The following is a 22,232-nucleotide window of genomic DNA, read 5'->3' on the forward strand; positions in this document are numbered from 1 at the left end:
CTATTAACTTTATTCCCTATACTGCACATTATATCCCTGTGCCTTAGAGTTTATACCTTTTATCCCACTTCCCCTATTTTGCCCATCCCCCGTCCCTCTCCCCTCTAGCAACTACCAGTTTGTTCTCTGTGAATCTGTTTCTGTTTTGTTCGTTCATTTGCCTTTTTTTTTTTGATTCCACATATAAATGAGATCATAAGGTGCTTGCCTTTCTCTGACTTCTTTCACTTTTTGTATTCCTGCAGTGCACAAGGGTTGTCTTTTCTTTTTTTTTTTTTTTTAAGATTTTGTTTATTTGAGAGAGAGAGAATGAGAGATAGAGAGCACGAGAGGGGAGAGGGTCAGAGGGAGAAGCAGACTCCCCGCTGAGCAGGGAGCCCGATGCGGGACTCGATCCCGGGACTCCAGGATCATGACCTGAGCTGAAGGCAGTCGCTTAACCAACTGAGCCACCCAGGCGCCCAAGGGTTCTCTTTTCTCCCATTTTTCTAGAGCCAGAATAGTCTTAGTACCAAAATCTGAAAAATAACATAAAAATAAAACTATAGCTAATCATACTAATGATACAGATATTCAAATAAAATGTTATCAGGTAAAATATTAATAAATAGATTCCAACATGGTATAAGAAATGATAAAATATGACCAAGCAAGATTTATGATAGAACTACAAGGGTGCTTGTATTGCAATATAAAGAAATCTTTAAATACAGTATAATTTGTTATACTGATAAGAAGGAAACCATATAGCAGGGTCAGTAGATGCTAAAAGTGTACATAAAATTCAGCAGTCATTTATAATAAAATTTAAAGTAAAAATAGAAGTAGAAGGAAACTTCATAAATACAGTAACTTTTTTTACCCCAACATCCTAAAGTAGACAGGATTTTAAATGGTGAAAAATTAATGTCATTTGTCTTAAAATAGGGGCAATATTAAATGTTTGTGAAAAAATTGTTTATACAAAGAAAACCCAAAGAGGTTCTAGCAAAGAGCAAACAAACAGAAAACAAAGTCTTTTAGAATTATTAAGGGAGTACAATAAGATGGCTGGATGATAGATAAGCATACAACAATAACTAGCTTTTCTTTATGCTAGCAACAGTCATCGAGAAATAAAAATGGAGGGATGCCTGGGTGGCTCAGTTGGTTAAGTGGCTGCCTTCAGCTCAGGTCATGATGCCAGGGTCCTGGGATCGAGTCCTGCATCCAGCTCCTTGCTCAGCGGGAAGCCTGCTTCTCCCTCTCTGCCTGCAGCTCCCCCTGCTTGTGCTCTCTGCCTTTCTCTCTGACAAATAAATAAATAAATAAAAATCTTTAATTAAAAAAAATGGAAAGCTATTCAATTCATAATAGCATAAAACAATAAACAATAAAATACTGAGGGGTACTGGTGGGAATGTAAATTGGTGCAGCCACTGTGGGAAACTTAAATTAAAATAATTAAAAATTTTACTACCACATGACCTATCAATTGTACTTCTGGGTATTTAACCAAAAGAAGGAAAGTCACTATCCTGAAAATATATCTGTACCCCCATGTCCATTCCAGCGTTATTTAGAATAGCCAACATATGGAAACAACCTAAGTGCCCATCAACAGATGAATGGAAAAAGAAGATATTTTATCTATCTATCTATCTCCACCTACCTACACATACATATAATGGAACATTATCCAACCATAAAAAACATGAAATCTTTCTGTTTGCGACAACACGAATGGACCTAGAAGATATTATGCTAAGTGAAATAAATGAGACAGAAAAAGACAAATACTGTATGATCTCACTTACATGTGGAATCTTAAAAAACCTGAACTCATAGATACAGCAAACAGATTGGTGGTTGCCAGAAACAGGGATGGGGCGGGGGGTGGGTGTGAGAGGATGAAATGGATGAAGGTGATCAAAAAGTACAGACTTCCAGTTTTAGGGTAAATAAGTCCTGGGGATGTAGTGTACAGCAAGGTGACCATTAGTTAACAATACTGTAGTATATATTGGAAGATTACTAAGAGAGCAAATCTTGTAAGTTCTTTTCACAAGAAAAATAAATTTGTAACCGTGTGACTTGATAGATGTTAACTAAATTTATTGTGCGAATCATTTTGCAATATATACATATATCAAATCATGTTGTACACCTGAAACTAATAAAATTTTATATGTCAATTATATCTCAGTTTAAAAATATTAGGGATGGGGTGCCTGGGTGGCTCAGTTGGTTGAGGGTCCAACTCTTGATTTCGGCTCAGGTCATGATCTAGGGTTGTGAGATTGAGCCCCGCATATGGCTCCATGCTGGGTGTGGAGCCTGATTAAGATTCCCCTCTTTCCCTCTCCCTCTGCCCCTCCCCACTGTGCACACGTGTATATGCTCTCCCTCTCTCACTCTAAAATAATAAAATAAAAATAAATAAAGAATAGGCATAAGTCTAACAGGAAGTATATAGGAAATATATGAAGTAAACTCTTACTGAAGGATCTAAAACAAGATCTGCCTTGGTTTGGATCCTGGCTCCAAACTACCTGTGCTATTTTGGAATTATATTTATCTTTTCTAACTTTTAATTTCTTCATATTTAAAATGAGGATAAGGCTGTTTTGAATATTTTGAAAAGTTAATACATGTAAAGTGCTTAAAAGGGTATGTGACACATAGTAAGCCCTCAGTGTACATTAGCTACTATTACTATTACTTTTGGTGTTGCTGATATTGTTATTATATAGAAGACTTAATGAACAAAAAGAGCCAAAAGATTTATGAATAAGAATTGTGCTTTGTCATATTAAATCATACTTAATACCATTAAAAGACCAAAACCAAAAAAACAGCAGAGTATGAGTATAAGAATAGGAAATGGATCAGAGGAACCAGAGAGCCCAGAAATAGGTCTTAGAAAATATGAGAAGTCTCTTTTAGTAGATGATATTTAAATTCAGAGGAAAATTATTTAATAAATCGTGTCTGCTATCCAACTGAAAGGAAAGAAGGTTAGATTCCTACACCATTGTACAAAAAAAAAATTGTACCTTGAATATTTTTTTAATTTTATAATAATAATAAACATTTTAAGAGAAAATCTAGGATATTACATGAACAACCTGAAAGTAGAGTAGTATTTTTTAACCAATATAGGAATTTGGATAGATATATTGACTTCACGAAAATGAAAATTTTGCATTGTCACATGGTATAAACAAAGTGAAAACAAATAGCAGAAAAAGTTGTTAATATCTGTAACACACAAAGACAAATGAGAGAAATTTGGCTGGAAGAGCCTCTTATTTATTGCCTTAAAAAAATTAATGTCATAAAATTGCATCTGTGCTCCTTGGACATTTAAATTCAGTAGGGAATGTGGAAATGTTCATTCATGATCTTCTATTATTTCTTATTTTCCCCTTCACTTTTCTTGTCTCTTTTATTCTGCCAATATCTTCTTGCTCTTTTCTAAAGATATCTACTTTGACACTATTCCTTTCCCATTTTCTTTCTCTACTCTGTACACTTTTCTTCATTTCCTTTTCTTATATGCACCCCTTTCTTTGTTGCTTCATGTTTGGTTACCCACCCTTCCTTCATTCCACAAATCTTTATTAAATGTTTGTATTGGTCTAGGATTTTGTATCCTCTAAATTCATAATCTATTTCCTAGGTGTAACTATGTCATAATCATACCATCAACATAACTACTGCTATTTCTAAATTTTAAAAATATTAAAAGCTTTTAACTGATTAACTAGTATGGTGTTGAATTAAAATCTGGGGAAATGAAAACTCTAATAATTCCAGCACCATCTGGCTTTATAATAATGTGTTAGAAAATTTGCCTCCTTTATAAAAGCCTGCACGCAATACATTCACCTAAGGCAAACTATTCTTTATTTTTTTCACTCTAAAAGATTTATTTTTTTAAAAGAGAATGGGATTTGGGAAAGTCAGTGTGGTGTAGGAGAGAAATAAACATGCGAGCTTTCTTGTTCATTGCTCTAAACCAAGTACAGAGGATGTGCTTCATCCACCAGCTCAGGAAAAACCTAAGGACTGAGGTGCTTTTTCAGTGAGGCTACAGATTTTAGACTCTGGAGGGTGGAATTCAGCTACAGTCCTTGTATTTGGATAGAATCCTAGATATGTGGTTTGGCTCATGGGTTGAAAAAAATCATTTAGTTGAGTAGAAGGAAATGAAGCACTTGGTTTGCTACGTCTCAACCACCAAGGTCTTCCTTACCTGCAGGGCTGCTGGCTGTCGGTGACGTCTCTATGTGATCCATCTCCGATGCCTGTGTGGCCAACTCTACTGAGTCCTACTGCATGTCCTCCAACGTGTTAATGTTTTTTTTATCTCAGACCTCTGGCCCCCCTATGTCAGGAGGATTGACATTAACAGTGCATTGGGGGCAGTGGCTAGCAGGGTTCTAACTTCCAGGAGCTGCCAAATAGTTTTTAATATAAATGAATATTTGTTCCTTTACCTGCTTTGTGAGTTTAGAGTGTCGTATAGGAAGTTCTATTTAACTTTCATAAGGTGGACAACAGAAACCAATGAATAACAGAAGTAACCATTTTGACAATTTAAATATTGAAAATGGTGGTGGTAGGTCAAGGAGAGAGGGTAGGTTGCTTCTGGATTGTGAAAGAAAAAGGAGAAATAGTATGGAAGTGGTTTTGTTTCTTTGTTTGTTTTAGTAGAGGGAGAGAGAAGAAGGTGGTAACAAAAGAGAAGAGTAGATGTTTGGGGATGAGAGGAGCACAGGTTGAACAGCCTTTTTGAACTAAAGGGAGAGTGCTACCTGTCTAACTCATTCTTCATGTCTCAGGCGAACCTCATTTCTTCCAGAAAGCCTTCTGGCGTTTTCTATTATAAGACACTTCTGTTGTCTGTACAATTGTCTGTACAATTAATTTCCCAATTAATTGTGTACTGCTTTGTAACTTAGATTAAAAGAATTAATTAACTCATTGGGGTTTTATTTAGCATTCTCCAAGACTAGGGCTTATCTTCCAAATTAGACTTAACAATGACCAGGAGTCAAGGACTATTTCTTATAAATTCTAATCTTCTTTTACAATGCCTGGCATGGGTGTTGCATGGAGTTCACTAACTGGCAGTAAGGATGTTATGACCCGTGTGGACAGTGGTGACAGGAGAGGCAGAGTAGATGACAGAAGACTTAGGATTGAGGCGCTGAGGATGGATGGGGAAGAAGACTGTGGTAGGTGGATGAGAGAAGTATGGAAAGGAATTGCCTTGTATCCTTGGTCACCGATTCAATATGCTTAGGTACTGTAGGGGATGTGAATAGTATTCTTTTAGTTTTTCTTGTTAGGAGGTTTATTTATGTTTGGAGATTTCCTTTTAAAAGAGTGAGTTTAAATTGGAAGGTAACGGCAGACCTCTGGATAATATACACACGTTTACATACCCATACATGTACATTTAGTTTACCTTTTGACTTCTCCAATTTTTATTTCGCGGTCATGAAGGACATCCTAAAAACTAAAGAAAAATTTATTTCTAAAATTTCAGCCATGTTCTGCCCAATTAAAGTGGATTTGAAATAATTGAGATGTGGTGTTTTAAATTTCGGCTATATGGTTAGAGCCACAGGCTGATATATGATTACATCTGAAGGAAAATGTACCTTTCAAGTTCAGAAACATATTAACAATTCCTCTCTAACTTCCTCTTTTTGATAACAGGACATTTCCAAGTTTGCAGAGAAGGACAATATTGTCCTTGGAGAAGGTGGAATCACACTGAGTGGAGGGCAGCGAGCAAGAATTTCCTTAGCAAGGTGAATATCTGATTATTGGTTCAGCGAGCATTTGTTGTAAATATCAAGCATGTAAAAATTATAGACATTTCTCTTTTTTTATATTCTGTTTCTGAAATTGAAAAATGCCCGGGGTTTTATTATTAGCAGGTTGAGAATCACTTTTAGGAACTATAGATAATGATTTAGTATTCAAATTTGATGAAGGTGATGGCTTTTTCAAATTGCATGCTCTTTGGCATCTGTATATTTGTTTGCCTTATGGTATGATTTAGTACAAGTAAAAAACTCTGGGATTCTGCATAGCACAAGGAAAAAAGTATCTATCATAGGGCCCCCCAATTCTCCCCACCCCACAATGCACTCGCCTGCTTTAACCTTCTGTTTCTCCTTCTTGGTTTCCATAAACATATATTTTCAAATTTTCAACATAATTAGTAATGTTCATAACAAAAATAGTGAGGCAAATGATGTCGCTTGGCTTCAAGTCTGTAATCTTCAGGGAAAAATAAATAGAACAAGCACATCTAACATTGCGGGGACAGTGAAGTCCCTTGGTAGAGACATTCTTTTTTTTTTTTTTAAAGATTTTATTTATTTATTTGACAGAGACACAGTGAGAGAGGGAACACAAGCAGGAGGAGTGGGGGAGGGAGAAGCAGGCTCCCCGTGGAGCAGGGAGCCCGATGCAGGGCTTAACCCCGGGACCCTGGGACCATGACCTGAGCCGAAGGCAGACGCTTAACAACTGAGCCACCCAGGTGCCCCTGGTAGAGACATTCTTAGTCTAAGCATTTTGAGCTGTCAAAGAGAAGCATGTAAAGTTAAGTTGTGTCAAGAAGAAAACTTTGTGGTTAAACTGTAACTTTCAGTTTAAAAAATTATTGGTAATATGAGAAGTCAATTGTTCCTCCAATTTTATTTGAATAGGATTCTTACTGTGTTGCCAAGGTCGTTAACAAGAAATCACATTGACTTATTGATATGTTGGCTCCTTATTTATTCTTATTCTGATTGGAATGTGTCATATGTTGCCCAGTTTTAGATGGTGAATGTACTATTTCCATTTCTTGAGAAACTGTGGTCATAGATGTGAAGGAGAGAGAGAGAAGTAAGAACTTAGTAGTGGGGAGCAAAGACGGTGAGGGTACATTTTGATGGGGTCTTTTATCTAGCTCTTGCATGTTATCTTCAAAAATAATTTACACTGCAAAAGTTCTTTTAGATTTCACTTTGTCTTTTTGCCATTTCTGATTTTTTTTTAAAATTACTTCTCTGTTATAAGCTGATTGAATACAATTTTTATAGAAAGTACCAAGAATTATACGTAAACACTGAATTCTATGTGTGGGATAGGGGTAGTGTCACTAACAGCCACACCTGAAAAATTAAATGTTGTGAAGATTTAATCTCATTTCCATTAATATGGGACTATATCTTCATCTGTTCTCAGATCAATTTGATGAAGATTTTACTTCCTCAAAATTTTTTTTTAACTTAAAAAGTAAAACTGATATGGGTGTCCATTTTTGTTGAGAATTATTTATCCTTCACTTGTGTGGAATTCTTGTAAATATGGTACAGAGACTGAAACTCTGTGGAACAAAATGCAATAGTAATATTACAGCCACAACAATTTGCTGGTAGTGGTCAACACCGAAAAACATTAAAATGTTTTTCTTATGTAGTGCTGCTATTTAGTTGTGGTCTCTGACATTTTACCGCACTGAAACAGTCTGTTTTCTTCTTTGCTTTCCCACCAATGTGCAAGATCTTTGAGGGCAGGGACTGTGTCATTTTTGCCATTGTATTCCCAGCACATAGCATGGTGCTTGACTCTGAACAGATACTACTATTAAAAATTTTCTTTTTTTTTTAAGGCAGTATTTTAAGTTGTATGGTATGGTGTGATTCAGTTTAACTTCTGCTAGTTTATGCCACTTACATTCAGTCATTCTTGGATATTGTGAAAACCATAAAAATCATTTATGACCTACCTTTTCGCTTCTCATTTAGAATTGTCTCCACTAAATGACAGGAAATGTTTAAAAAAATCTAATTTAATATCCATTTTCTTTTTAGAGCAGTATATAAAGATGCTGATTTATACCTACTAGACTCTCCTTTTGGATACCTGGATGTTTTAACAGAAAAAGAAATATTTGAAAGGTATGTTCTTTGAATAATTTATAATGCTCATGCTAAAAGGCGAGAAGGAACAACTGTACACCCATCAGAGACTGCATTTTACCCTTGAGAATTATGGCCACCGTTGTGACTCACTGTGGCACAAAGAGACATAGCACTCACTCAAATCTGATCTTCCCTTCACAGTCAAAATTCAAGATCACTTCCATTAAAACCTTTTCTGATTACCTCATGGTAAACCAGTTTCTTCCATTTTATTGTGATAACAATCACTATCTATATAGTTTTTGCAGTATTATTACCTTGTGGCATATATTATTTGAATTGGTTATTGTACTTAACGTTTTTACTTTTCTGTGTTAGAGAGGATATTTCTTAAGAAACTAAACAAGCTGAATGTTTTAATGCAGGTGACTGCTCAGACTATTCATCTACCTTGATAACCGCCTACAGAACTTCTTCCTTAGTCACACAAAACTGGGGATATACATTTCACGGGCGCCCCCACTAGGGCTCAATGTATGTAAAATTCCTAAGAGGAGCAGTTTGTTATATGACTTGATTTCAGTTTCAAAATGATTTCATGAACTATAAAGTAGTTTATTAGGAGAATTACTATAATACTCTTCTAAAATAAAGATGTTTTAAGCAATAAGGATGTAGAGGTGTGTGTGTGTGTATAAAATGGTTGCATTACCCCTAGAAGCACCTTTCCTAGAATTTAAATTTAATACCTAAGAGTTTTATAATCCTAAGAGTGTGATAAGTAACTTCTTATTAATATAAACTTTGTTAGCCAAATTAGTATGTTAAAGTATAATCTAGAATGATGCCTCTTTCTTTCCCTCCCTCCCTCCCTGCCTTCCGTTCTTCCTTCAGATTTTATTTATTTAATTGAGAGAGAGAGCTAGCATGAGCATGGCGGGGAGGGGCAGGAGGAGAGGGAGAAGCAGACTCCCCACTGAGCAGGGAGCCCAAAGCAGGGCTAGATCCCAGGACCCCGAGATCATGACCTGATCTGAAGGCAAATGCTTAACTGACTGAGCCACCTAGGTGCCCCTAGAATGATGCCTCTTCCTATACAATATATATCTTAATGTTTAAAAGAAATTGGTCTCCTTAGATGGTTCTAGTCAGGATTTACTTTTATTTTTATTTTTTTTATTTTTATTTATTTATTTATTTTTTTAAAGATTTATTTATTTGAGAGAGCGAGAATGGGAGAGAGAGTACATGAGAGGGGAAGAGGGTCAGAGGGAGAAGCAGGCTCCTCACCGAGCAGGGAGCCCAATGCGGGACTCGATCCCGGGACTCCAGGATCATGACCTGAGCCGAAGGCAGTCGCTTAACCAACTGAGCCACCCAGGCACCCCAGGATTTACTTTTAAACTAAAAGGAAATTTTATTAGAGGAGGGTCAAATTTATTATTCAGTTCTCAGGTTTATTTATTTATTTTTTTAAACAAATCGGAGTAGTCTTAGTATAAGCTCTTGAGAACTAAATTCGTAGCCAACTTAAAAATGTAAAAGGAAATTAATAGGAAATGTAAAGAATGAGAAAGCTCTGACATTTTTAAAGGACACAGAAATATAGACCCCCAGGGATCTTTAAAGGTTATCTAACAATTCTTTCATTTTCTGGATGAACAAACCAAGACCCCCAGGGTAACCAATTTGCTCAAATACAACATTTATTTAATATCAGATATTTAATTTCACTCTAGATCTGTTAACACTCAACTTTATGATATAGCATACTCTAATAATTTAGTAATATATTTCCTGCTATAATAATTCAAGAGGCACCAAATTAATTACTGTTATTTACTTGTAGAATTATTTTAAGTATAATAGTGACTGTATGATAGACATTTTATATAAGAATACATTAATAAAATGTTAAAATGCAATACAAAGACTTGTAATAACGTTTATATAGTTGATATCTTATTTATATCTTTTTATATTCTTAAAGCTGTGTCTGTAAATTGATGGCTAACAAAACTAGGATTTTGGTCACTTCTAAAATGGAACATTTAAAGAAAGCTGACAAAATATTAATTTTACATGAAGGTAGCTGCTATTTTTATGGAACATTTTCTGAATTACAAAGTCTACGGCCTGACTTCAGCTCAAAGCTCATGGGATATGATTCTTTTGACCAGTTTAGTGCAGAAAGAAGAAATTCAATCATAACTGAGACTTTACGGCGTTTCTCTTTAGAAGGAGATGCAGCTGTCTCCTGGAATGAAACAAAAAAGCAATCTTTTAAACAGACTGGAGAGTTTGTTGAAAAAAGGAAGAACTCTATTCTTAATCCAATCAATTCTATCAGAAAATTTTCAATTGTACAAAAGACTCCATTACAAATGAATGGCATTGAAGAAAATTCCGATGAGCCCTTAGAGAGAAGGCTGTCCTTATTTCCTGATGTTGAGCAAGGAGAGGCCATCCTGCCTCGAAGCAACATGATCAACACTGGCCCCACGTTTCAAAGACAACGAAGGCAGTCTGTTCTGAATCTGATGACGTGCTCCCCAGGAAACCAAGGTCAAAGCTTTCACCGAAGGACAGCTGCATCCACCCGAAAAATGTCACTGGCCCCTCAGGCAAACTTAACTGAAATGGATATATATTCCAGACGGTTATCTCAAGATAGTGCCTTGGAAATAAGTGAAGAAATTAATGAAGAAGATTTAAAGGTATGTAAAATGATCAGTGGTTTTGTGTTTGTCACAGAGTGCAGCTGAGTGAAATGCAGTATATAATGTGATATAAAACTTATTCAAATTATGAGCTGAAGATGAGGATTATTTTAAGATTCAGAAAGTCCAGAGTCCATAAATTATGTAAGCAACTTCAAAATGTACAAGAATAAACTATTTCCTTTGGCAATGGATATATCTCTTCCCATAAAATGTATTGAAGGGGCTAGTGTTGGGTCCTTGAGTGGGCCAGTGATAATCATTATTATAAATTATATAAATTGTAAATTATTATAAATCTGCTTTATTACCACCTTAAAACCTCTGTGGAAAGAAGTGGATATATAATAATAATAAATATATAAACAAATAACAGCTTCAGTTATTTAAAGGCCAAGAAGTATTTGGTATGGAGGTAGCCTAAGTAAGGTATATAAGCATCTAGTCTCTTGACAGGACTAACTCAGATTCTGGTTTATACATCAGTCTTAACCTGAATTTGTGTGGGCTTCTTTTTATCTTTTAAATTGGCTTTATAAGGTGGCTCTCTGGACAGGTTTCTCTTAACGAAGGTATATGAAACTCAGTGTATACTAGGGCCAATCTTCAGATAGAAAGTCTTCTATATTAATCTTTACATCGAATCAGTGTGCTATATTCCAATTTCATAGAACCTCGTCTTTGACTTTCTGGGGCTTCTTTTATGAATTTTGTTGACTTCATAAGAAACAAAAGTATCTTTTCCCTTGGGAATATCTGGGCTTGCTCTTTTTCAAATTTTGGAAACGCATCCACCAAAGGACAAATAAAGACAGCCAGGGAAATATACTAAAGATTAGAATTATATAACTTATGTCATATCTGGAAAGAGATAATCCCAGCTCCTGAGGAACATACAAACAGCAGCTGGCCTTCCTGTCTCTTGGCAGACCTCTGTAGCCAGCGAAATTCCAAACTGTATTTGTCCATGGACCCCTGAAGAAATGGGTTAAATCAAGGAGAGTTCTAGGCAACTTCAACTTGATGGTACTATTTATTTGATAAAAGGTGTGATGCTGTTACATTAAAATGGCAAAAATTGTCCAAAATCAATACTACTGTATCATCAGGGATTTACTTCCAGAATTTTGAAAAATTACAGCATTTCTCACTTTTCAAAAAGCTGTGTTGCTCCAGTGGACATTATACTGGCTATGGAGCGACATCACACATGTCATTCATAATGGTTCGTATTTGTTGGAACTCATTTAGCTTCGAATACCAGTGTTCCTTTATTTCCACACATTCATTCAAAATAACACCACAATGGTGATGTGAAACTCTGTTGTCTCCCTGTAGTAACCATGATTCTTTTTGTTAGGAGTTCTTTTTTGATGATGTGGAGAGCATACCACCAGTGACTACATGGAACACATACCTTCGATATGTTACTATCCACAAGAGCTTAATTTTTGTGCTAATTTGGTGCTTAGTTATTTTTCTGGCTGAGGTAAGAATTTCCTGTTGTGAAGTATTACTGTGATTTAAAGTTAAATTAAGAATAGTTTGGAAGGGGGCGCCTGGGTGGCTCAGTCATTAAGCGTCTCCCTTCGGCTCAGGTCATGATCCCAGGGTCCTGGGATCGAGTCCCACATCGGGCTCTCTGCTCAGCAGGAAGCCTGCTTCTCCCTCTCCCACTCCCCCTGCTTGTGTTCCCTCTCTCGCTGGGTCTCTCTCTGTCAAATAAATAAAATCTTAAAAAAAAAAAGAATAGTTTGGAAGGATATATACATATATATGCATATATAATGTGTATATATCTATACATAGGTATAAATATATGTGTATATTTACAATTTTACATTATATAATGATAGGTATAGTTTTATATAGTTCTCTTGCTATTTTCCCGTTTCATATAAAGCATATAAAATATACTTAAATCATCTATTTCAAGAGCTTTTGGTAGAGAGGTTCAAAACCTCTAAGTAGAATGCCTTTATGTGGATTGAAATTAAACAGTGAAAATTATTCTGTACTCAATTTTATGTTCATTTGACTACAGATAGTGCATTATTGAATATGCAAATAATGAACCACCACCTTTAAATGACTGTGTCTTCACAAATTGAAATAAATATGTATTAGTGGCTTAGTAACCATTTTAAGCAATCATTTCAGAGATCCACATCACCCTCTTGCTTATAGAATTTGTCTGTCTTTGGTGCCACCATCTTGGTCTCTTTGTCACATCACATCACCAAGATAAAACAAGAGAGGGAAGTGCAAACAGCATAGTAGGGCTGCAAGTGCAGTACACAACAATGTAAGAGGTTCTTGAAGCTGGATGGTGGATGAGGTTTCTCTCTAGATGAGGAGCAGCCACCAAAATGCTAAAAGGAGCCTGGCAGAGAATGTCTGTGGGTGAAGTGCCTTTGAGGCTGAATGGAGAGCATTTGCCCTCCAGTTGTCTAATGGGGCCAGTGGAAACTCGGCACCAGCCAAGGACTTGCCATGAGGGAAGTTGGGATCAGTTTTGCTAAGTATTTTTGTTTATTGAGATTTTTTTTTTCTGTGAAGGCTTCCCATTTTTTAAATGTAGATAGTTGATTAAATAAAAACAAACAAATGAACGCTAGGTGGGTTCAACAAAACACACATGTGGATTGGATTCAGCCTGTGAATGACTAGTTACCCTAGATATTTATTCCAGGGGACACCTCTGGTTGCTCCCTAATATACAAGCTAAATCTAATATGAAGACCCATACTGCCTGCAGGGAAGAAATGACCCAGGTGAAGAACTGCCTCGCCTGAGACAGTGTAAATGTATATGTAACCAAAACCCAATCTTATAGCTACAGGTGTTTTCCTATTGTTGGGATGTTTCTAACCTCAGTGGAGAGGTCTACATAGAATATCATCACTTCTCCCTGACCAGCTAAGATAGTGTTAAACATCTAAAGGCATATATATATATATATACACATTATATATATGTATATATATATATATATATATATAGCAAAAAGCTGTACATACTATTTCACCTATAAACCATCAGTTTCCATTTGATCCTTGAGTTCTGGTGATATCTCTTCTTTTGAAAATTAAGACACCCGACGGAGGTTGGCTGTGAGCTGTAGTGTAGTACAGTACCAACTGTGGTATCACACAGACTTGGCCGTGACTTCAGTCTGTCTTGTTAACACTATGAAACTGAGCACGGTAGTCAACCACTCTGAGCCTCAATATCCTCATCTACAAAATGGAGATTGTAATAGTACCAACTTCCTTGGTCATGTTTGTGAGTTAAGACACATAATGGCTGCAAAGCACTTAATATGGGGCTTGGCACATGGTGAGCAATGCTAGTTGCTGTTCTCATTGATGCCCCTAATGTCTTACCATTTTTATAAAGCTCAAGATAGTTTGAGGTGAGCAAGTCCATAACTGAGATATAATGAAAGTTTCAATAATCGCTTTTATAATAAAAATATGGGGTTGGATAATTTGACACTCTTGCATGAGTCATAAAAATTGCTTTGAAATGTATTTTAAATTTACCTCATTAATCTCTGCTAGTCATGCCAAATGACCAACATTAATGTGAATGAAACCTAGTCCTTTGCCACGTTTAATCTCAAACCAGCCCTTCGTAACTGTTAATGATTTAAATCTCTGCACTGAAAGGTCACATTTCTTGATTGTCCTCAGTATATAGAGTTACACAAGAAAAAATGGTCCTATCTGAATATGGCAATGATTTATGTTAATTTACAGGATCTTTGTCCTATCCAGCTCTGTAGAGTTGAATTTATGCTCCTTTCAAAATGGTGTATAATTAATTAACTAATTAGTGATTGAACATTGAGCTGCTGCACATGCATACAATATTACTAGCTCATTTAATCAAGAAGACAGTGTTCCTTTGTCTTTAGTTTAGAAACTAAATTTTAAGAGAGGATGTAAATGATTAGTGGAGCCCTCCCAGTTATTGCCAAAAAAAATGTCTTTTTAAAGGACAAAACACATTGATAATGCCATTTTCTAGGCAAGAAGTGATATACTATGATGAGGCTTTTTGGCCAGTATCCTAGGGGCATTGCCAATAAACTATCAAAATTTTGAGTAATAAACCTTGGTGAGAGTAGACGGATAGCAATTGTTTTAATGATGTGCACAGTTATATAGCTAAACACTGATATTCACAATTCTGTCACCTTCTTTGAATATCAAAATATACAGTTTTTCTTTTAGATTAAGCTTCTTTCTTAATACCAGTGTGCCCCTTTCTCATTACGATTGACATATCTCATCAGTATGCATCATGGTGCAGGTACTCACCACAGAAGATAACTTAGTTCTTTTAAACCTTGTTTAGAGCCTCATACTCATCATGATCAGAAAGCCTGAAGAAAGGTTAAGATACATTTTTCCTTGATGACAGTAATTTATCCATTTTTAGTTTTCATAGGCACCATAATTCAGTTAGATTTTGTGATTTTTATAGAGTAGGTTCCATACGCTTCCCTTTCTTATTTCTTCAAAGCATGAAATGTTACCCCATATCATTAATGTGTTATTTTGATAAGGGAGTCAGTCTACCTTTATATATTTGTATGATTTTTTCTACTGCAAAGCAATATTTTCTATAAGTTCTTCGGTATCAGCACCAAGGGTATAGGCTATAAAATTTCTTTATTTTTTAAAGATTTTATTTATTTACTTGAGAGAGAGAGAGAAGCAGAGAGTGAGAGAGAGCATGAGAGGGAGGATGGGGAGGGGCAGAGGGAGAGGGAGAAGCAGACTGCCTGATGAGCAGGGAGCCCAACTTGGATTCCATCCCAGGACCCTTGGATCATGATCTGAGTGGGTAGGCAGCCACTTAACCCACTGAGCCACCCAGGTGCCCCAAGGCTGTAAAATTTCTGTAATGTTGGGCTTTCCAGTGCTTCTGCTTGGCAGTACATCACTGAGTAGGTAGAGAAGAAATGCAAAGAAGAGTAGGAGACAGTTTCCTGCTTCTTCTTACAACAACCGGAGGGTATTGTTGGCTGGAGTATCTCAAGATCCTAAGTTTAGTATTTTCATTCTGTAATTTTTAAGAAATGTGTCAGAGTACTGCTGTATCCTATTCTTTTATGATTTATCTTCTCTTTGTTAAGAAGGAAGCTCTGGGTAGCTTTATATTACTAATAAAATAAACATGTAATATACTTCCATAATACTTCTGTTGTAACTGATTAATAATCATCCTTTTAATGCAGCTTTACTTAGCATGGGTCTGTGTTTACTCATTCAACACATATTTCTTTCAATGTGTCAGGCACAATTCTGTGTATATGGTGTGTGCCATGTGTAAAGTGAACAAAACAGAACTTATGGGTGGAATGCACTAATGCACTTATGTTTATAATGTTAACGGAACACTTATGATACTGCGCTCCTTTGGTGGAAACTCAAAATAACAGTTGTATTTTAATAGATATTCATTTACATACAGATCTCATTGTGTGACTTAAGAGGTAGCTCTGAATTCTGTGTATATAGAAACTTGTAGAATAAATTGTTTTGGATTCTTTAACTATACCCTACATTACATGACATGTTATCTGCTTTTCCAAATGTGTTTTTTTTTTAAAAGATTTATTTATTTATTTCAGAGAGAGAGAGAGAGAGAGTTGGGGAGGGGCAGAGGGAGAGGGAGAGAGAGAATCTCAAGCCGACTCCTCACTGAGCACAGAGCCCAAGGCAGGCTTGATCCCATGCCCCTGAGATCATGACCTGAGCTGAAATCAACAGTCAGATGCTCAACCAACTGAGCCACCCAGATGCCCCAATACTGGCTACTTCTTTTTCATCTTGGGGTCATTTGCACAGTTCATAAATCATCATCTTGGTCATTCGTGGAGCTGTCCTTAGAGATGCCGTCATCAGATTTTGGTTGCAGAGATGTAATCATCAGATTATTACATGGATATGTAATATTGTCTACACCCCTATAATTATTATTATCTATGCATGCACTGTCCAATACAGTAGCCACCAGCAATATATGACCATATAAATTAAATGAAATTAAGTAAAATAAAATCAAATTTAAAATTCAGTTCCTCAGTCACACATAGTAGCCACATTTCCAGTGATCAAGTGTCCCATGTGATAAGTGGCAACAATATTGAACAATGCAGATATAGAACATTTTTATTGTAGAAATTTCTTTTGGACAGGGCTGATTTAGACTGTACTGTTTTCTAGGTGATATGGATTGAAGTTTAAAACCCTAAAAAAATAAAATAAAAATAAAGGCCTTTTGCTTTTCCCTTTTAATGACCCAGGACTCTCACTCTATCATAAACTGCATGAACTTTACAACTTTGAAACATTTTGAAATGAAATGGTAGAACTTCCTTAATCAATTGTTCCTATATGCCCCATATATTTGTACTAATATTATATCAAGCCCTTGGAAGTGTTTTTGTTCCAGTCAACAGAAGTAGTTTGGGTTGGCAGTTCTGTGTCTCTACCTACTAGTGGTCTCTATTCACAAAAGCCAGGAAATAACTTTATATTACGTTGACTAGACCAGTTCTTTGGAAAAGTGCTTTGGTTATTGTTCATTAGTAAATATTATAAAATATTTGTTTCGGGGATTTATTCTTATCCCGAGAATGTTGGCAATGCCAGCAATATTGACACTCCTTTAATTGGAACAAAGGTGGACTATAATAGCCAAAGAGTGACTTAGAAGTATACCCTTATCTAGGTTCTTGAGTGATTTTTATTAGTCTTAGGAAATAGGAAAGCATTTATACTGGAACACAGACTTTTGAAATAGCCAGATTATTGCCTTGTTTCTTGTCAATTTGAATTTTCTTAAGTTTCAAGGAAACAGGAATTGTTTTTTTTTCTTCTTTACTAATACAGTGCATGGAGGCTATGTATACAATAAAAAAAGTAGGAAAGTGAGAATGATGACATTAGATTTTTCATTATTATACTCCTGGTATGTGAATTTAACTACAACTTATACACCTCTTTAAAATACAGAACTTCGGGGACGCCTGGGTGGCTCAGTTGGTTAAGCGTCTGCCTTCGGCTCAGGTCATGATCCCAGGGTCCTGGAATTGAGTCCCACGTCGGGCTCCTTGCTGAGCAAGGAGCCTGCTTCTCCCTCTGCCTGCCCCTGTCTCTCTCTCTCTGATAAATAAATAAAATCTTTAAAAAAATAATAAAATACAGAACTTCATAATGTAGTTTCTTAGTTAATGCCAAATGTTCTTTATGCATGTTTATATAGTACTGTTACTTTAATTGAGTGTAAAAGAACACTTAGAGATTTCTTATACCAAACATATTTGTTTCTTCTCTATTAATTTTTATGCTGTGTTAATTTTCAAATTATTTTACTCACAGTTTCTTGTTTTTTCTATTAGATTCTTTGGTAAAGTTAGTTTTGGGAGAATTGTATAATAACAGTCATTTCTAGTATTACAATTGTGATGGCATTAACACAAGATTGTCTCTCCATGGGGTTTAGGAGAATAGAATACCAAATTGAAATAGAACTGAGTGCAGATCTCTTAAATATTGAAGGAACTAAAAATATAACAGTAGTTAAAATATTTTATTTTTTCCGTTATGGTATAGACTATCCCTTAGACAAAAGCTTCTACCTTGAGAAAGCCTGAAGAGTACTAGTAGTGTAGGTTTTAGCCTGAAGTGTATGTTTTGTCTTTATAACAAACTGAATTTATAATAAACTGGATTTTTGTACTGTTGAGACTTTTTTGGGGATGAATAATCTTTTTCTAATTTTTATTTATTTTTAAGTTTTTATTTTAATCACCCAGTGCTCATCACAAGTGCCCTCCTTAATCCCCATCATCTATTTCACCCATCCCTGCACCCACCTCTCCTCTGGTAACCATCAGTTCGTTCTCTGTAGTTAAGTCTGTTTCTTGGTTTGTTTCTCTCTTTTTTTTTCCCCTTTGCTCATTTGTTTTGTTTCTTAAATTCCACAAATGAGTGAAATCATATGGTATTTTTCTTTTTCTGACTTACTTCCCTTAGCACTATACTCTGTAGCTCTATCCATGTCATTGCAAATGGCAAGGTTTCATTCTTTTTTATGGCTAAATAATATTCCACCGTGTGTGTGTGTGTGTGTGTGTGTGTGTGTGTGTGTGTGTGTGTGTGTGTGACATCTTCTTTATCCATTCATCAATCGGTGGATACTTGGGCTGCTTCCATATCTTGGCCATTATATATCATGCTGCTATAAACATATGGGTACATGTATCCCTTTGAATCAGTGTTTTTGTATTCTTTGGGTAAATACCCAGTAGTTCAATTGTTGGATCATAGGATAGTTCTATTTTTAACTTTTTCAGGAACCTCCATACTGTTTCCCACAGTGGCTGCACTAATTTGCGTTCTACCCAAAAGTGCAGGAAGTTTCCTTTTTTTCCACATCCTTACCAACACCTGTTGTTTCTTGTGTTTTTTATTTTAGCTATTCTGACAGGTGTGAGGTGATATTGCGGTTTTGATTTATATTTCCCTGATGAGAAGTGATGATGAGCATCTTTTCATGTGTCTGTTGGCCATCTGTATGTCTGTTCATGTGTTCTGCCCATTTTAATTTTTTAAATTTAAAAAAAAAATTTTTTTCCTGCCCATTTTTAAATTAGATTATTTGTTTTGGGAGTGTTGAGTTTTATAAGTTCTTTAAATATTTTGGATGCACTGTTGAGACTTTTAACTAATTTTCACAAGTATTATCTTTTCCAATAATTGGTTTCATAGGAAATTAGTCCCTCATCCATTGCAATAAATGAAATTATTTATGACAACTAACTAAATAAATTATCTGCCAATAGGCTAATATTAATTTCTTCATAAGAAACCCAAAGTTTATTATTTAAAACATTTAACTGTAGTCTTAGCTCTTCTGCGAGGCTCCATGAATAGTTCCTGTTGAATGATGGAGAGAAATGGCAAAGTATTTAATATAGTAAAATTTGAATTCTATTAACTTAACATGTTCTCACCACAAATAATGGTTTTTAGAACAATTATTGCAGCTGCTGGACCCAGGAAAGCAAAGCAAAGGAAAATGAAACTGTGTGTATTTTGCTCTTGGTTGTGGAGGTATTAGAGGCGGGTATGGGAGGAATAGGTAGAGATGTTGGAAAAAATCAAATGTGTATTGTTTTATTCCAGGTGGCTCTTTCTTTGGTTGCGTTGTGGGTGCTTAAAATGTGAGTATTCCATGTCCTATTGCAGATTATATTTTGTTCCTATTGATTATATGGGTCTTATTAAATATTATAATATCCATGGTGCTTCATTTCCCTAAAGTATTGTAGAAATAGAAAATTAAGTTCTTTTGTTTTAAATTGTGAGCGTGGGTAGTTTCTGCAGCTGTTTGCCAGTCCCTAAAGTGTTTAGTTTCCATTAAATGCATTAAAAATATTGAAAAGAGCATTTTACATTTAGTATTTTCTCTGACTGCTTAGTGACCATCAATTTTATCTGTTTCGATGGTGAAAAAATATACTCTACTTCATTGCAATAGTTAAGTCCTTGAGATCAAAGGCATAACTCATGCTAATGAAATATGTTGTTTATCTTCAGACTCAAGTTCAGTTTTGTCTACATGTATTGGAAATTCAGTGGGAAAGTTTGGTTGCCAAATAATGATTTCTTTTTGCTTTGCAGGAAAAATTTTCAAGACAAAGGGAATAGTACTCAGAGCATAAATAGCAGTTACGCAGTGATTATCACCAATACCAGCGCATATTATGTTTTTTATATTTATGTGGGAGTAGCTGACACTTTTCTTGCTCTGGGATTCTTCAGAGGTTTACCACTGGTGCATACTCTAATCACAGTGTCGAAAATTTTACACCACAAAATGTTACGTGCTGTTCTTCAAGCACCTATGTCAACCCTCAACACGTTGAAAGCAGGTATTTGACTAGGTATACAAAATGATAATGCTGATCCACAATCAAAAGGTGCTATGATTTTGTTGGTTTTCTAGCAGCAGCGTTGGCTTTTGATGGAGGCATCTTCCTTCTGACTGACGTACATGTTTCTTAGATGTTGTAGGCTATCAGACATTGCTGCGCCTCATGTTTCTGTCTTAGCTAACTAGCATAGCTTGGTTTGTTACACTATGTTGCTGATGGGAGTGTAGCAACAAAAATAGGCCCTCTGGGTGAGTTGTCCTTCTCCATTCAGATATTTGGTCTAGCCCCTTTTCAGCTATCTTGTTGCCAGTATACAGTATTATTTAAAAGAGAAGATTTGAAGTGACCAAGGAAAATATAAAATTCTCTTACTAATGAAGTCTTTGATGGGGTGGAATGATCTAGTTTCATATAACTGCTCAAAGATGATCAAATGAATTTGTTCTAAGGTTTTGTTTTCTGTGTGTGTGTGTGTGTGTGCACATGTGTGTATGTGGAAGTGGAGTAATAAATCCCAAATATATTTTTAAAGTATTTTTACACTACTGTAGAGGTTGGTAAAAGGGCAAATACTTGACCTTTAAGATAAATAGGGTCTGAGGAACTAAGTTATAACATGGTGACTGTAATTGAAAACACTATATTATATGATTGAAATTTACTAAGAGAGTAAAACTTAAATGTTCCCACCAAAAAAGGTAAATATGAGAGATTATGGGGAACTTCTTTGGGGTAGCATTAAATATTAAACTAAGAATTTTGGGCTTTATCATGCAGTTAATGGGGGGGTTGAATGATAACATTCAATATCACTTTGTACTGTATTATGTTTTATTTAATTGTGTCTTGAACTGCCCCTAGACAATGAATTCCTTAAGGGCAAGGAGCAAGGCTCATTCACCTGTTATCTCAGTGCCTAGCATTATGCCTGGCACATAGTAAACAGCCCATATATAAATTTTTTTCATTGGAGGAAAACGTTATCAGATTTATAAACATGAGTCTGGAATTCAGAAGGCAGGCTGAAGCTTAGATTGCCAGTAAAGAGGGCGGAAAGAGAGAACATGGCAAAGAAGGCCCACATAACAGGCAGGCAGAAATTAAAAGTAGCCATGGGTTCTGCAAAGGTATGTCAGAAAGGTATAGAAATCAGAGGAGAGGGAGAGCCATACATTATGGAATACAGATGTAAGGGAATGATGATAGCATATCCAGTAAATTATCATTAAATTCAAGCTTGCAAGTGTGAGATGGTAGTAGTAGGATGAATCTTACAGCAATCTGCATTTTATGAAGGTTTAAAAGGAGAACATAACTTGAGCACAGTTGCTTAGAATCTTTGTACAACACTAAACTTTTCTAAGTCCTTATTTATCTTATTACATACTAATTCTTATTTGAGTTCTGAATGCTTCCGCTGTGATCCAAATTGATCAAATATTGATATGTCTCTTCAAGATTACTGTTTTTTGAGGAACGTATCTTCCTTTATATTATAGGTGGAATTCTTAATAGATTCTCCAAAGATATAGCAATTTTGGATGATCTTCTGCCCCTTACCATATTTGACTTCATCCAGGTTGGTAAAAATAAGAATTATTAAGTGTCATTACATTTGTCATACTTTTAAAAATAATT

General features: G+C 35.6%; 1 protein-coding gene across 1 annotated transcript in view; it reads left to right on the forward strand.

Annotated features, from left to right (window-relative positions):
* CFTR (CF transmembrane conductance regulator) overlaps window positions 1-22,232 on the forward strand; it is a 140,779-nt gene that overhangs the window by 61,246 nt on the left and 57,301 nt on the right. The window contains exons 12-18 of the mRNA XM_028104872.1: window positions 5,710-5,804; window positions 7,866-7,952; window positions 9,907-10,633; window positions 11,997-12,125; window positions 19,843-19,880; window positions 20,341-20,591; window positions 22,094-22,173. Of these exons, the coding sequence (XP_027960673.1) occupies window positions 5,710-5,804; window positions 7,866-7,952; window positions 9,907-10,633; window positions 11,997-12,125; window positions 19,843-19,880; window positions 20,341-20,591; window positions 22,094-22,173 (1,407 nt within the window). The remainder of the gene's footprint in view (window positions 1-5,709; window positions 5,805-7,865; window positions 7,953-9,906; window positions 10,634-11,996; window positions 12,126-19,842; window positions 19,881-20,340; window positions 20,592-22,093; window positions 22,174-22,232) is intronic.

This window comes from Eumetopias jubatus, unplaced genomic scaffold, assembly GCF_037043125.1.
Source record: "Eumetopias jubatus isolate StellerSeaLion01/CBP00866 unplaced genomic scaffold, mEumJub1_p1.0 scaffold_14, whole genome shotgun sequence".
NCBI classification, from domain to species: Eukaryota; Metazoa; Chordata; class Mammalia; order Carnivora; family Otariidae; genus Eumetopias; species Eumetopias jubatus.